At 29.7% G+C, this 16,879-nt stretch overlaps 2 protein-coding genes, 1 long non-coding RNA gene and 4 other non-coding genes across 7 annotated transcripts; 1 reads left to right on the forward strand and 6 right to left on the reverse strand.

Annotated features, from left to right (window-relative positions):
* Nucleotides 1-2,301: 2,301 nt before the first annotated feature.
* RpS4 (ribosomal protein S4) lies at nt 2,302-8,304 on the reverse strand. Its single transcript, XM_075305322.1, has 5 exons — nt 8,235-8,304; nt 7,662-7,920; nt 7,475-7,572; nt 2,921-3,092; nt 2,302-2,635 (listed from the first exon to the last, which is right to left on the reverse strand). Exons 1-5 carry the CDS (start codon nt 8,235-8,237, stop codon nt 2,385-2,387), a joined length of 783 nt encoding a protein of 260 aa, XP_075161437.1. The 5' UTR covers nt 8,238-8,304; the 3' UTR covers nt 2,302-2,384.
* Nucleotides 2,745-2,888, reverse strand: LOC142237337 (small nucleolar RNA psi28S-3327). Its single transcript, XR_012722471.1, has one exon. It is a non-coding gene; the product is annotated as a small nucleolar RNA psi28S-3327 (small nucleolar RNA).
* On the reverse strand, nt 3,183-3,321 carry LOC142237338 (small nucleolar RNA psi28S-3327). Its single transcript, XR_012722472.1, has one exon. It is a non-coding gene; the product is annotated as a small nucleolar RNA psi28S-3327 (small nucleolar RNA).
* LOC142237339 (small nucleolar RNA psi28S-3327) lies at nt 3,352-3,454 on the reverse strand. Its single transcript, XR_012722473.1, has one exon. It is a non-coding gene; the product is annotated as a small nucleolar RNA psi28S-3327 (small nucleolar RNA).
* Nucleotides 4,911-5,013, reverse strand: LOC142237340 (small nucleolar RNA psi28S-3327). The gene has a single exon (XR_012722474.1). It is a non-coding gene; the product is annotated as a small nucleolar RNA psi28S-3327 (small nucleolar RNA).
* Nucleotides 8,305-9,544: 1,240 nt separating the features above from the next.
* Nucleotides 9,545-10,011, reverse strand: LOC142234231 (uncharacterized). The gene is made up of 2 exons (XR_012721592.1): nt 9,799-10,011; nt 9,545-9,730 (listed from the first exon to the last, which is right to left on the reverse strand). It is a non-coding gene; the product is annotated as an uncharacterized LOC142234231 (long non-coding RNA).
* Nucleotides 10,012-12,472: 2,461 nt separating this feature from the next.
* On the forward strand, nt 12,473-15,189 carry sub (kinesin family member subito). Its single transcript, XM_075305323.1, has 2 exons — nt 12,473-12,764; nt 13,309-15,189. The coding sequence occupies exons 1-2, from the start codon at nt 12,587-12,589 to the stop codon at nt 15,009-15,011; spliced, it is 1,881 nt and encodes a 626-aa protein (XP_075161438.1). The 5' UTR covers nt 12,473-12,586; the 3' UTR covers nt 15,012-15,189.
* Nucleotides 15,190-16,879: the final 1,690 nt, after the last annotated feature.

The following is a 16,879-nucleotide window of genomic DNA, read 5'->3' on the forward strand; positions in this document are numbered from 1 at the left end:
TATACAAATTATGGGCTTTTATGTGTTGAAAGATCTCGAAAGATACAATTGTATCAAATAATATACAATTATATCAAATTAGATCTGATTAGATGTGTCTCATTTTTGAGATCTGATCAGATCCAATTTCATAGTATTTAGATCTGACCAGATATAACCATTTTTCGGATCTGCTCAGAGCTGACCATATCTTGGCTCAGATCTAACCATATCAAATCAGATCCCCCAATTTTTACACGGACACAAAAAGTTATTTTGAAATCATCTTTTGCTTCCAATTTCTTATTACCATATGTTTACAGCAATGTAAAAAAAAGTAGTAGACAAAATAAATTACGATCGAATGCGGTGATCCAAAATTTTACAGCGATCGAAATGTTTCTCGATACGAAACAGAACTCGATGACGAATGCGGTGATTTGGCCCCAGATCACTCTAGACGCACCCCACCCTTGTCGCAGAGTTCCTAGATCTTAATACCAGTTGAAATACCAAAGCATAGAACAAAATGGATGAAATTACATTAAAAACAGTTACAACAACAACATAGAAATAAAATTTTGACAAAATTTTCTATAGAACTAAATTTAAACAAAATTTTCTATAGAAATAAAATTTTTGACGAAATGTTCTATAGAAATAAAATTTAAAAAAAAAATTTCTATAGAAATAAAAGTTTACAAAATTTTAACAAAATTTTCGATAGAAATAAAATTTTGACAAAATTTTCTATAGAAATAGAATTTTGACAAAATTTTCTATAGAAATAGAATTTTGACAATTTATTTTTTTTTTAAATTCAATATCTTAAAAATTTTAATTGTTTAAATTTCGGTCATACTATCAACGTCCATTATAAGTTCTCCCTTTTTTGTAGAGGCAGAAAAATCGTTAATACATTTAAAATTCCACTCTCACAATTCAAGGGATATTTATATACCCAAAAAATGTCGCTAGTAGGAGTACAATAGATAATATTGCAAATATTGAAATAAAGTGCTAAAATAAAACCATAAAAAAATTCCTTTCGAAAAGATATAAGATTTTTGTTTTTAAATTTGGTAGATTTTTGTTAAAGAATTCTTCAAAAATTTGGTGGATTATTTTTGGCATGAGTGGCAACCGTTGTGTTTGTCTCTGCTCTGTAAAAACCGTGCAAAAATTGGTCCATATCGGCCCATAATTATATATATACCCCATATAGCCGATCCCAAGATTTGGCTTGCGGAACATATTGGAACCCAAATTTCATCCGATCAGGTTGAAATTTGGTACGTGGTCTTAGTTTAGGACATCTAACAACCCGCTCCGGTTGAAATTTGGGCTCTCTGATTTGTGTGCTAAAATTGGTTAAGACGAAATCTATGGTATGAGGTTTGGTTAGTATAGTCTGATGGGTATTATCCCGAACTACGCCATATATTGTCAATCTCCCCTCCCCAATATACTACAACTACAATTTACCAATTGAATTAATTCTCGAGTAACTCGTATCTCATCATTAAAGAAATTTAGATTTAGATCAAAAAATATCAAGGAACAAATTTTTAGCTTATTTTGCGTTTTGAGTATGTATACTGAGTGGCAGTAACATTTCAGTCGATATAAGTCGATCGAGTCGACTGGACAAGAATTATCAACGGCGATACGAACCGGTCTCAGGTATTGATTAGCTTCGCACATTTGGTTAGAGTTCAGCGCTCCTTCAACAACCACAAACTACTAAAATTGAGCCGTCAGTGGTCGTAATTTATCATACACATAGATTCATAATTACACCCCTACCCAACCGTACTAAATTTGGGCATACACACAAAAAAAAATTCTGATTCAATCACGAAATTAATTGATCCAATTAATTTTTAATTGAAATGTCTTCAATCACAGAAATGATAGTATCAATTAAGAAATAAAATTAATTAATTAAAAAATTAATTGATTCTATTAATTTTCGTAATTGATTTTTGTTTCAATTAAAAAAATTGTTGATTCAATTAAATGTTTAATTAAATATTTTTTAAAACTCAATTAAAATTTTAATTGGAAAAATTTTCGTGAAATTTTTTTCTGTGTACGTATTCAGTGAAACCACCCAAACGTGAACACTCACCATAACACATTAAAATAAACCTCTAATAAGTGGGCACTTCCCAAATATGAACATAATTTCGGTGACGATGGGAGTCCACTTCTTCACTGTAAATGGATGTTATATCTATTTGTCATATCAACCGCTTTCAAAGATTATTTTTTAAAAAATACCTTTAATATGTGACTAGTAGTAAATCCATTGCGATATCATTTTTAAGTTTTTAGGTATGTTTTTTCATTTATTTGTAAAATGTAAACTTAAATTTCTGTTATGGTAAAAACGAGCTTACACATTACTTCTTGGAGGCCAAACGCTTGTCACGTTCTTCAGCAATGCTCAATTTGACACCCTTGCCCTTTGGCAAACTGATGTAGGGCTTGTTGCCCTTACCAATGATAAAGACATTGGTCAAGCGGGTAGCGAATACATGGCCTTGAGAGTCCTTAATGTGCACAATATCGAAAGAACCAGGATGTCTTTCACGGTTTACAACGGTACCGACACGACCCAAATTTCTACCTCCAGTGATCATGCATAAATTGCCTAAAATCAAAAGGACAAATATGAATAAAAATATCTTATTGTTGATATATCTAAAAAATAGAGTAGTCGATTTTAATTTGCTAAATCGGCTTTTAAATAAATAAAAAAAAAATGTAATTGAACGAAGTGTTATGACAATACCATTGTAAAGATAAAGCCATGACCGTGTTACAAAAATTGCTATTGGCTTACTTTTGAACCACAAAATGTATTTTTGAAAATCATTAAACATGGTCTTCGATTAAGCCACATATAATTTTGGCAAAAAATGCGAAAATAACTTACCGGAATCGAATTTGATGTAGTCGGTGATTTTGCCAGAAGCAATATCAACTTGAACGGTATCGTTAGCCTTGATCAAAGGATCGGGATAACGGATAGTACGGCCGTCATGGGTAACAACGAATGGAACACCCTTGGCTCCCAATTGAGTCTTGCGGACCTTGCACAATTTGTACTGCAATAAAAAATAAAATAAAAAAATTAAATTTTCTTTTATATAAAAATAAAATTTTATTCTAAATATAATTTTTACACAACAGAATTCTTTTGTAATTGAACGTAAATGTTATTGCAATATTATGGAATTCGATAAAGCAATGACCGTCGTCACAAAATTTGCTATGGGCCTAGTTTTGAATCATATTAATCGATATACATTAATTTGATCTTCGATAAGCCACATTTTTTACTACAATAAATCTTAAATTTATCTAATTTGTAATTGAACGTAAATGTTATTGCAATACCATTGTATTGATAAGGCAATGACCGTCGTTACAAAAATTGCTTTTGGGCTTTTAGATAGGAAACCAAATTCTATGATAAATTCCATAGAAATGGGGTTGGAAAGCCACAATTTATTTTCGCAAGAAAAATGTGAACCTGATTTTGAATTCGTGAAAATCCTGAGGCTAAAATAATTCAAATTTTATAACGAAATTTAAGAAAAATATAGAAAATTGAAAAAGTTAGTATTCGGAAGAAAACCACGGTGACACGTGCCACAAATAATCTACCAAACTTTGAAGAACATTTTACAACAAATGTACCAAATCGTACTTTTGATCAGATTTTTGTGATTTGTATGAAAAAACAAAGTTTTTCCATCGAATGAATGTCCGATCCTTCCTATCAGCGACAATTTCTTGGTATGAGATAACACGAAAATTAAATTACTTTGGTAAAAATTTTACTTGTATAGAAAATTTGGTTAAAATTTTATTTCTATAGAAATTTTTCTCCATATTTTATTTCTAAAAAAACTCTGAAAATTTTATTTCCATAGAAATTTTTCTGAAAGTTTTATTTCTATAGCAGATTTTCTGAAAATTTTATTTTTATTTTATTTTATTTAGGAAATTTTCTGAAAATGTTATTTCTATATAAAATTTTCTGAAAATTTTATTTCTGTAGAAAATTCTATTTCTACAGAAAATTTTAATTCTACAGAAAATTTTCTAAAAGTTGTATTTCTATAGAAAATTTTCTGAAAGTTTTATTTCTATAGAAATTTTCTGAAAATTTTATTTCTATAGAAAATTTTCTGCAAATTTTATTTCTATAGAAAATTTTTTGCAAATTTTATTTCTATAGAAAATTTTCTGCAAATTTTATTTCTATAGAAAATTTTCTGCAAATTTTATTTTTGTAGAAAATTTTCTGCAAATTTTATTTCTATAGAAAATTTCCCGAAAATTTTATTTCTATAGAAATTTTCTGAAAATTTTATTTCTATAGAAATTTTCTGAAAATTTTATTTCTGTAGAAAATTTTCTAAAAATTTTATTTCTATAGAAAATTTTCTGAAAATTTTATTTCTATAGAAAATTTTCCGAAAATTTTATTTCTGTAGAAAATTCTATTTCTATAGTAAATTTTAATTCTACAGAAAATTTTCTGAAAATTTTATTTCTACAGAAATTTTCTGAAAATTTTATTTCTACAGGAAATTTTCTGAAATTTTTTTTCTATAGAAAATTTTCTGCAAATTTTTTTTCTAGAGAAAATTTTCTGCAAATTTTATTTCTGTAGAAAATTTTCTGCAAATTTTATTTCTATAGAAAATTTTCTGAAAGTTTTATTTCTATAGAAATTTTCTGAAAATTTTATTTTTATAGAAAATTTTATTGCAATATTATGGAATTCGATAAAGCAATGACCGTCGTCACAAAATTTGCTATGGGCCTAGTTTTGAATCATAATTAATCGATATACATTAATTTGATCTTCGATAAGCCACATTTTTTACTACAATAAATCTTAAATTTATCTAATTTGTAATTGAACGTAAATGTTATTGCAATACCATTGTATTGATAAGGCAATGACCGTCGTTACAAAAATTGCTTTTGGGCTTTTAGATAGGAAACCAAATTCTATGATAAATTCCATAGAAATGGGGTTGGAAAGCCACAATTTATTTTCGCAAGAAAAATGTGAACCTGATTTTGAATTCGTGAAAATCCTGAGGCTAAAATAATTCAAATTTTATAACGAAATTTAAGAAAAATATAGAAAATTGAAAAAGTTAGTATTCGGAAGAAAACCACGGTGACACGTGCCACAAATAATCTACCAAACTTTGAAGAACATTTTACAACAAATGTACCAAATCGTACTTTTGATCAGATTTTTGTGATTTGTATGAAAAAACAAAGTTTTTCCATCGAATGAATGTCCGATCCTTCCTATCAGCGACAATTTCTTGGTATGAGATAACACGAAAATTAAATTACTTTGGTAAAAATTTTACTTGTATAGAAAATTTGGTTAAAATTTTATTTCTATAGAAATTTTTCTCCATATTTTATTTCTAAAAAAACTCTGAAAATTTTATTTCCATAGAAATTTTTCTGAAAGTTTTATTTCTATAGCAGATTTTCTGAAAATTTTATTTTTATTTTATTTTATTTAGGAAATTTTCTGAAAATGTTATTTCTATATAAAATTTTCTGAAAATTTTATTTCTGTAGAAAATTCTATTTCTACAGAAAATTTTAATTCTACAGAAAATTTTCTAAAAGTTGTATTTCTATAGAAAATTTTCTGAAAGTTTTATTTCTATAGAAATTTTCTGAAAATTTTATTTCTATAGAAAATTTTCTGCAAATTTTATTTCTATAGAAAATTTTTTGCAAATTTTATTTCTATAGAAAATTTTCTGCAAATTTTATTTCTATAGAAAATTTTCTGCAAATTTTATTTTTGTAGAAAATTTTCTGCAAATTTTATTTCTATAGAAAATTTCCCGAAAATTTTATTTCTATAGAAATTTTCTGAAAATTTTATTTCTATAGAAATTTTCTGAAAATTTTATTTCTGTAGAAAATTTTCTAAAAATTTTATTTCTATAGAAAATTTTCTGAAAATTTTATTTCTATAGAAAATTTTCCGAAAATTTTATTTCTGTAGAAAATTCTATTTCTATAGTAAATTTTAATTCTACAGAAAATTTTCTGAAAATTTTATTTCTACAGAAATTTTCTGAAAATTTTATTTCTACAGGAAATTTTCTGAAATTTTTTTTCTATAGAAAATTTTCTGCAAATTTTTTTTCTAGAGAAAATTTTCTGCAAATTTTATTTCTGTAGAAAATTTTCTGCAAATTTTATTTCTATAGAAAATTTTCTGAAAGTTTTATTTCTATAGAAATTTTCTGAAAATTTTATTTTTATAGAAAATTTTCTGAAAATTTTATTTCTATATGAAATTTTCTGCAAATTTTATTTCTATAGAAAATTTTCTGAAAATTTTATTTCTATAGAAATTTTCTGAAAATTTTATTTCTATAGGAAATTCTCTGCAAATTTTAATTCTATAGAAAACTTTCTGAAAATTTTATTTCTATAGGAAATTCTCTGCAAATTTTAATTCTATAGAAAATTTTCTGAAAATTTTATTTCTATATGAAATTTTCTGCAAATTTTATTTCTATAGAAAATTTTCTGAAAATTTTATTTCTATAGAAATTTTCTGAAAATTTTATTTCTATAGAAAATTTTCTCAAAATTTTATTTCATAGAAAATTTTCTAAAAAAAATTATTTCTATAGAAAAATTTCTCCAAAATTTTATTTCTACAGAAATTTTTTTAAAAATTTATATCTAAATACAATGATCTCCAAATTTTATCTCTATAGAAGATTTGGCCAAATCACATTCCAAATGTGTTTAAAAGAGGTTGGGCGATTCCAAGTGTCCACTTCTGAGAGGTTTCACTGTATATAGGAAAAAATTAAATAATGTGCCTACCAGAGAACGCAAAAGTTAGATATACAAAAAATACACAGCGTATTCAGTACTCATACACGCCATCCTACTGATATAAAGTAGGGTAGTTCCGGATGGTCCTATTTCATTTCATTCATAAAGAAACTACTTCCTGTAGTAGATCTTTCGATCTTTTAATTCCACAGTTAGTTTTATTTTTAAGCTTAATAAATTGCTATCGTAAAGTTATACCCTCAATGTAAACCCAATGAGCGTAACGGAACTCAAAGGAGCCATTACTTAAAGGAATTGATATTATTTTTTCAATCCGGACAACAAGTTCAGAAGTGAGACCATTTCGAAGTATTTGGCATTGTGTGAACCGAGGGATTTTCTGCGAAGCTATTATATATCTTAAAGATTCACAAGGTGTGATCCACACAATATTCCTGGTGTCAAGCGCTAATAAATACGTTAACATTATTCCTGAATGATAATTTGCAGGCTAGAAAAAATATTCCTCTGCTGTCATATATGAAAAATGACTTTAACAGGTAATCTTAAACAATTCCAAACTAGCTTTCCTGTTTGTTTACTTAAACACACTATAGGGATGATATATACTTACGGCAGCTTCTTCATTTGAAATGCGATGAATGGTGAAACGACCCTTGATGTCATAGATCAAACGGAAATGTTCGCCGGTCTTTTCAATGGTGATGACATCTATACAAAACGAAGGCAAAATAAACAATTAATTGCATACCCATTTTCTACATTCAAGTTTATTCCATTTTGTTTTCCTTTTTACTTACCCATGAAACCAGCTGGATAGGTAGGATCGGTGCGTACCTTACCGTCAACCTTAATCAAACGCTGCATAACAATTTTGGTTACTTCGGCACCGTTCAAGGCATACTTTAGACGATTTCTCAAGAAAATCATCAAAGGCAAAGATTCACGCAATTTGTGAGGGCCAGTGGAGGGACGGGGAGCGAATACACCTCCCAATTTGTCCAACATCCAAGCCTTTGGGGCGGCTAAACGTTTCAAATGCTTCTTAGGACCTCGCGCCTAAAATAATTACGAATACATTTTATTTAGTTATAAACATTTTGCACTTTTTCCCCAAATACTAAAGAGTTAAAAATACACTGCCATCATATTTTATATTAAGGTTGAATTTTGTTTATGCTTCACACACAAAAGTTTAATTCTTTTGTTGTCCATTTTGATTAACTCTGAGCACTTTGATATGGGAAATATATACGTTTTCCTTGGGTACACACTATAATTTCCACATTGTTATATTTAAATTTTCACATTTTGTTTGCTTTCTGCGGATGGCAATGAATTTTCAACACACAATAATTTTTGGTAGAACCTACCATCTTGTAAGATACGAAAAAAAGGAAAGGAAGATGCCCGGATGTCAAGTTATTTGACAGCTGTTTTGACAGTTGTTGCCCAGTTACTGTTCATCTGTTTACCACAGGGTTGTGTTTTTAAACATCGAAATCTAAGTGAAATATAGATGTCGCTGATTTATTGCAATATCGCTTCAGCGAAATAGAGCCGTTGTTGAATTCACAATTACTTTGTAAGAAATATAGTAATGCGCCGTGCAGACTATAACTTTATGCGGACGACAGTGCTCGTGTCGAACATATCCCATATATTGGCCACATTATAAGTTAAGTCTGAACCCTGCCAGCATTTCAAAGTTCCATTTCATCCTCATCGCTACCACAGACTCGTAAGTGACTCTGCAACAATCGCCAACTGTGATAGTATTTTGCCATCACTATTCGCATGAAAGTATTTTGCCATCACTATTGTTACAAGAGCCATTTTATATTTTGTGAAACACCAAGCACAACTAGCTTCTTATAATTTATTTAAATAAAAACGATAATAAAGTGATGAAAACATAGTAATTTGCTTAAAAATTTAAAAGGTATATTGGTGAACAATTTGTGACTTTCCAAATGGAATAAAGTGATAGTTTTTCAAATATTTTTCCAGACACGCTGCCTCCATTGGGAATAAAAGCAGGGAAGGCATAATCGGTACTGCTGCATGTTTATGGGATCGATAACAAATTTACCAATTATTCGTAGCGATTGGACACATTGTAAGGGGACCTTATACGGTCGGATAAACCCTGCGACTGCGTAAAACAGGATTGTTTAGAATTTTATTAATTTGAATAAAAATTTATATATTCTTCCATGTATAACATTCAGAGAATGAAGCCGACCCATTTTTGTCGGCGGCGGCGGGCACTAAATTTTTGCCTCCGGCGGCGGCGGCTTGACGGCTGAGCCGATATAAATTTGTTCACTCGGCGGCGGACAATTATCCATTATAAAATCAATTTGAAGGTAATCGAATGGTAATGAGATTAGTTGTACAACCTCCCTGCCAACATTTTTTGAATTTGGGGGCGCTTCTGAGAATCCCCACTACGTCGAAAACAGTCGTATACGATATCCAAAACTCCTCGGAAAAGCGCCGTCACTATTGAGAAGTTGTACCACGCCAAGTTACTACAAAAAAGTATCGCATGAGTGCAATTATTAGGAGCCCTTCTGGATACATTTAGAAGGACGCCATTAAGAGCCCCTTCAAACAATCACACAAAGTGCATTTTAAGATAGTTGTAAAAGAATCATTGTGGTCAAGTAAAACACGACTATTTAGATGTTTATTAATTTTATGAAACATTTATAAATTCTCATAAATATAACATTTATACGACTATCACATCACATTTAACACATTTTTATGCATTAATAAGAGATTGATGTTGAGTTACAAGTTGTAAGTTAAATGTTGTAGCGTCTATCAGCCAGTACTTTTATTCCCAATGGAGGCAGCGTGTCTGGAAAAATATTTGAAAAACTATCACTTTATTCCATTTGGAAAGTCAAAAATTGTTCACCAATTTACTTTTCACAATTTTAAGCGTAATAACTATGTTTTCAGCACTTTATTTTCGTCTTCATTGAAATAAATTATAATAAGCCAGTTGCGCTTGGTGTTTCACAAAATATAAAATGGCTCTTGTAACAATAGTGATGGCAAAATACTATCACAGTTGGCGATTGTTGCAGTGTCACTTACGAGTCTGTGGTAGCGATGAGGATGAAATGGAACATTGAAATGCTGGCAGGGCTATCTTACAAACAAATTTACTTTTCGTTCAAATTTTATGAGCCAAATTTTTGCTAAATTATTATAGCAGATTAAATATGATTGGTTGTGTTCAAAATTTTGGAAAAAATACGACAATTTAATAAAAACTTTTCTGATTTAAATCGATATTTTTGATTACTTGGCGGCTAAATTTGAGTCGAGATGAGTCGACATATTCGGCGGCGGCGTCGACTGGCAAAAAATGGTCGGCGGCGCGACTCGGCGGCTTCATTCTCTGATAACATTTATACGTCTAAAATAACATTGCACATAATGTTTTAAATTAATAAAGGGATGTTTGTGTTAAAAGTTGCAATTCTGCCATATTTTGCTGATGTTCCATCGCCAGCCAGTGTGTTTATACTTCATCAAGGCAGCATGTCTGGAAAATATCACTTATTCCATTTGGAATGTCGATAATTTTTCACTAATATAGATTTCACAATTTTAAGCGTATTAACTAAACTCGTATAAACTAAACTAAACTAAACTCGAACTTAATACCCACCTTTAAGGTGAGTATTAAGTTCAAGTTTAGCCGCTAAAATCACCATTTTTTCACGATTACTTTTCTTTAATAATACTTTTTAAGGAATACAAACTTTGTGTAAACTTGCTTTGGGCTATTCCCCTTCAAGTTATAGTAAAATCTACAACAAATATGTATAATTTTATGCCTTTTTTTATTGATTTAGTTTTCACTTTAGTGAAAAAACTCGAACTTAATACCCACCTTTAAGGTGGATATTAAGTTCGAGTTTAGCCGCTAAGATCGTCACGATTACTTTTCTTTAATAATCCATTTTAAGGAATACAAACTTTGTGAAAATTTGCTTTGGGATATTCCCCATCAAGTTATAATGAAATTTGCAACAAATATGTATAATTTTATGACTTTTTTTACTGCTATAAGGTGAGTATTAAGTTCGAGTTTAGCCGCTAAAATCGCCATTTTTTCACGATTACTTTTCTTTAATAATACTTTTTAAGGAATACAAACTTTGTGAAAACTTGCTTTGGGCTATTCCCCATCAAGTTATAATAAAATATGCAACAAATATGTATAATTTTATGCCTTTTTTTACTGATTTAGTTTTCACTTTAGTGAAAAAACTCGAACTTAGTACTCACCTTTACTTTTCTCTTTAGTGAAAATTGGCGGCTAAACAATGAACACGCCGCTTAGTTCTTCGTTATATTCTTTGCTTTGAAAAAAGTTGAAGCACATGTAATTATATGAGCCTGCACACAATAAATGTAAGCTTGGCGCCGAAGCTTCAAAAAAAGTTTAAAATATTTTAACTTTTTGGGCTTTGGTAGGCCGTTTTAGTTTTTGACGTTAAAAACATTTGTTGCTTTCAAGTTTGTAATTGAAAATATAAATTTGTTTATGTTTATGAAGCGTGCATTGCGTTTTTCTATGTGTGTTGGAAAAAATAAAGCCGCTTTAAAGCAAAGAGAAAAGCTAAAGCATACGCCTGCTTTTTTCATTGTGTTTCGGCCTTTATTTTTTGTTTTTATTCAATTAATTTACAAGAAACTATTTGCGCTTGGGGTTTCACAAAATATCAAAATGGCTTTTGTAATAATAGGGATGGAAAAATACTTGCATGTACATGTCGTACTTTTTGATACATTTCCCCATGACAGTTGGCGTTTGTTGTAGTGTCACTTACGAGTCAGTGGTAGCGATGGGGATGTAATCGAACTTTGAAATGCTGGCAGGAGATGCAGCATGACATTAAGGGAGTTTGTTCCTGTTTTAACCGTCCAGATTATAAGATTATCCGGACGACAGTGCTCGTGTCGAACATATCCCATATGTTGACCACATTATAACTTATGTCTGACCGCATAATCGATACTGCTGATTGTTAATGTGTTTATTTTCTTTAAAATGAATTATTAAAGAAAAGTAGAAATGATTATTTTACCACGATAATGCCATCTTAATACTGGCCTTTACTCTAAATTCAAATATGTGCAAGGTTTGTTCACATAAATACCGCGACCGCCAACAAGCAGATGGTACACTTAATGCGCTTTACAGACTATCAGTTATTCCGGACGACAGTGCTCGTGTCGAACATATCCCATATATTGTGCACATTATAAGTTAAGTCCGAAGGCATAATCGATACTGCTGCATGTTTATGGGATCGATAACTCATTAACCGATTATTTAGTCATCGCCGACAAGTCGTATCGATCCGACACATTGTAAGATTCTTTACACCGACATTCCGTCAGGAATAACTGATAGTCTGTAAAGCGCATAACAAACCCAAAATCATACGAACCCAAATCCTCCCGTTTTGAAATCTGATAAAATTTCTCCAGTTCGTCTGAACAGCCCATTAAATTTTGTGCATCACAATTCTGCATTTAGGTAGAGAATATGCAAAGTTGCAAATAACTGAACATACGCTTAAAATCAACATAGCTTACTACTTCGAATGTCAGAGCACAAGGAGGAGAAGCGCTTTTAAAATTTGAAATAATCGGCTTTCAATTGTATATGTGTGAATTTTAATTTTGTATAATGGCAGAAAATTCCAATCCACAACGTGAAGTGCGTTCGTTTTTAATGCCCAGAGATCCTAGCATTGATAGAAGATTCCGCCCTCGTCCCCAAAAACGGGAAAGACTTTTTGCAACGGTGGATGAGGAAAATGATTACGATAGTGATAGCGATGAAAGCTATGAGCCTGATGAAAGTGGTAAAGAAATATTAATTTTCCTCTTCCTAGTACCAATTTAAGGCATTTTCCAAAATTAGTTTTCCATCAAACCAAAATATTTTGTTCCGACATGGAGTGGTTTTATATTTTTAGCGCAAATTTGAAGTGTAGAGTTTGCTTCCCCAAAAAATTGGTAAACACTAACAAAATATATATAAACGCCCTTAGAGCCCAAGGAATTTTTTCCGGCAACATTTTCTTGGGCTCCAATATCAGAAATATCATTCAAGATCAATTTTTATATATGTTCGTCGGTTAAGTGTTTTGGTCCATTCCCTTTGAATGGCTTTATTTAGCCCTTTTCTAAAATGGCTCAAATATAAAAGTGCCCATCAATTGAAATAATTCATATTTTTTTTTAATTTAATTATAAATTAAATTTCAACTCCAGAAAAGGTTGATTTGGTGGAAAGCGTTTCTAGATTTATACGAAAACCTGTATTAACATAGTTTTCCCAAAATTGCTTAAGTTTTGCTAGAAATACTAAAAAAATAATACAATTTAATTGATTTGATTTTATAGGAGAACGAGAAACCAGCGATGCTTCTAGCACTGTCGAATCTAGGGCCTTGGTATATCTTCGTCTCAAGCCAGTTGAAATTCGATCGCCAGCATATAGCATATCAGATGAGGGAAATGTTTTAATAACTGGCCCGCCTTCAGAAACTGCCAGTACTAGCAATAATAAAAATTCTATGGAAAAACATTATAGCTTCTCTAGAATATTCGACTCTAACGTAAGTCAACGTGATGTCTATGACATATGCATTGGTCCAAAAGTTGAGGCGGAAGAGAGTTTCACCGTTTTAACATATGGCACTTCGGGATCTGGCAAAACTTTTACATTGCTTGGAGATGCTGTTCGTCCCGGTGTAATACCTCGTTCGTTGGAGAATATATTTACTAGATATCAGAGCAATATATATCCAAATCCGGTTTTAAAGTTGGTCAATGGTCGTATTAAAGTCTTGGATGATGAAATTGCGGCAAAAGAAAACATTTTCCGCCGTAAAGTAATAAACAATTGTCCAGAATTGGAGGGAGACTATGCTAATCTGCAGCATCATATTAATAAAGATCATCAATTTGTCACCCTTGCACTGGACAATAGTGTATCCGTCCTAATATGGGTATCGTTTGTTGAAATCTATAATGAGTTGGTGTATGATCTCTTAGAGCCGGCTACCAACAACAACTCTACAAAAATTCAAAATAATTCAACACGAAAGAATTTGAAAATAGTATGCAATGATGGTAAAGTATTCATAAAAGGTATAACTTCTGTCTATGTTAAAACTAGCCAGGAAGCATTACGACTGTTACGATCAGGTTTGCAAAAGCTTACCTATGCTTCGACTTCTATAAATGCAAATTCGAGTAGATCTCATTGCATATTTTTTGTCGACGTCCTAAAGTACTATAGGTCGGGGGTAATTACTGAAACCTCATACAAGTTTTGCGATTTAGCAGGATCTGAAAGATTAGACAAAACTGGCAATATGGGATCCAGACTTAAAGAGGCCCAAAGGATTAACACCTCACTTATGGTCTTGGGCAGATGTTTAGATGCTGCCAATGGTGTATCCGCTGGAAAAACTGAACGTATTCCATTCAGAGAATCCAAATTGACCATGCTATTGCAATCAGCCTTATTGGGTAAAGAAAAAATGGCCATGATTGTTAATGTGACACCAACAGACAAATATTATGAAGAGAATTTGAATGTTCTTAGTTTCGCTGCAATCGCCAGTGATATCATATTTAAAGCGCCCGTTTCAAAGCCAAATCAATCACGCTATTCTGTTATTGGTGAGAAACCTGACAATGAATACATACAGCAGCTGCTAGAAGAGAATGCCTGGGTTCAAAGTGAAAATGCAATTATTAATCAAAGATGCGAGGAAGTCCTTGATGAAAACATGAGATTGCGTGAGGAAATAATGCAGCTTTCTGATCAACACAGTGATGAGTTAGTTAAATTGGAACATGATTTACGTATAAAATTAGTGGATGACTTTAAGGCCACACTGGAGGAAAGTAAAAGAAATTTTGAATTACGTTTACAAAGTGAACTTGAAAGCCAAAAACGTATCTATGAATCTCGCATTGAATTTCTAAAAAAAGAGGTTGAGGAACTACGTGAAGAAATCGAAGAAATGGAAAACGATGCCGAAAAGGAAAATTTGGAACCATCACAACCTAAGAAACGTCGAACTTTAAGTTAAATTTGTGACCATTTTATATGTTATTGCATCCATTTGTATCCATATACCGTTTGTGTCGCATTATAGACTAATATATGTATTTTTAAATCGTATTGAAAATATTTGTGAAAATTGTTTTCTCAAGCCGATCCTCTATGAGTAGCATTTTTGTTTTTAATAAAATATAAATTTAATCTTAGACAGCTCTTGTTTTATAAAAAAAATTATTATGCATGAGTGGTAAATGTTATTATTTTGCCTAGCAACACCACGTCATTTCAACTTAAAGGCTGAGTTCCAGCCAAGAAGTAATATCGTGAGTTTGGGTTTTAATGCGAAAGCGCAATCTCTACGAAATATTTCCCATATGCTGTTGCTACTAGTAAATCGGAATGAAAACTAACCCCTATATATGAAAACCCAACCGCCTATATGGTGTAAAAATGTTGACAAAATTTTCTATAGAAATAAAATTTTGACAAAATTTCCTATAGAAATATAATTTTGACAAAATTTCCTATAGAAATAAAATTTTGACAAAATTTCCTATAGAAATAAAATTTTGACAATATTTCCTATAGAAATAAAATTTTGACAAAATTTTCTATAGAAATAAAATTTTGACAAAATTTTCTACGAAACAAAAGTTTCTATAGAAATAAAACTTTGACAAAATTTTCTATAGAAATAAAATTTTGACAAAATTTTCTATAGAAATAAAATTTTGACAAAATTTTCTATAGATATAAAATTTTGACATTTTTTGAAAAAATTTTCTACGAAACAAAATTTTCTATAGAAATAAAATTTTGACAAAATTTTCTATAGAAATAAAATTTTGACAAAATTTTCTATAGAAATAAAATTTTCTACGAAAAAAAATTTGACAAAATTTTCTATAGAAATAAAATTTTGACAAAATTTCCTATAGAAATAAAATTTTGACAAAATTTCCTATAGAAATAAAATGTTGACAAATTTTTCTATAGAAATAAAATGTGGACAAAATTTTCTATAGAAATAAAATGTTGACAAAATTTTTTATAGAAATAAAATTTTCTATAGAAATAAAATTTTGACAAAATTTTCTATAGAAATAAAATGTTGACAAAATTTTGTATAGAAATAAAATTTTGACAAAATTTCCTATAGAAATAAAATTTTGACAAAATTTCCTATAGAAATAAAATTTTGACAAAATTTTCTATAGAAATAAATTTTTAACAAAATTTCCTATAGAAATAAAATTTTGACAAAATTTTCTATAGAAATAAAATTTTAACAAAATTTTCTATAGATATAAAATTTTGACATTTTCTATAGAAATAAAATTTTGACACCATTTTTTGAAAAAATTTTCTACGAAACAAAATTTCCTATAGAAATAAAATTTTGACAAAATTTTCTACGAAACAAAAGTTTCTATAGAAATAAAATTTTGACAAAATTTCCTATAGAAATAAAATTTTGACAAAATTTCCTATAGAAATAAAATTTTGACAAAATTTCCTATAGAAATAAAATTTTGACAAAATTTTCTATAGAAATAAAATTTTGACAAAATTTTCTATAGATATAAAATTTTGACAACATTTTTTGAAAAAATTTTCTACGAAACAAAATTTTCTATAGAAATAAAATTTTGACAAAATTTTCTATAGAAATAAAATTTTGACAAAATTTCCTATAGAAATAAAATTTTGACAAAATTTCCTATAGAAATAAAATGTTGACAAATTTTTCTATAGAAATAAAATGTGGACAAAATTTTCTATAGAAATAAAATGTTGACAAAATTTTTTATAGAAATAAAATTTTGACAAATTTTTCTGTAGAAATAAAATGTGGACAAAATTTTCTATAGAAATAAAATGTTGACAAAATTTTCT

Source organism: Haematobia irritans, chromosome 4, assembly GCF_050003625.1.
Source record: "Haematobia irritans isolate KBUSLIRL chromosome 4, ASM5000362v1, whole genome shotgun sequence".
In the NCBI taxonomy this organism is placed as follows: domain Eukaryota; kingdom Metazoa; phylum Arthropoda; class Insecta; order Diptera; family Muscidae; genus Haematobia; species Haematobia irritans.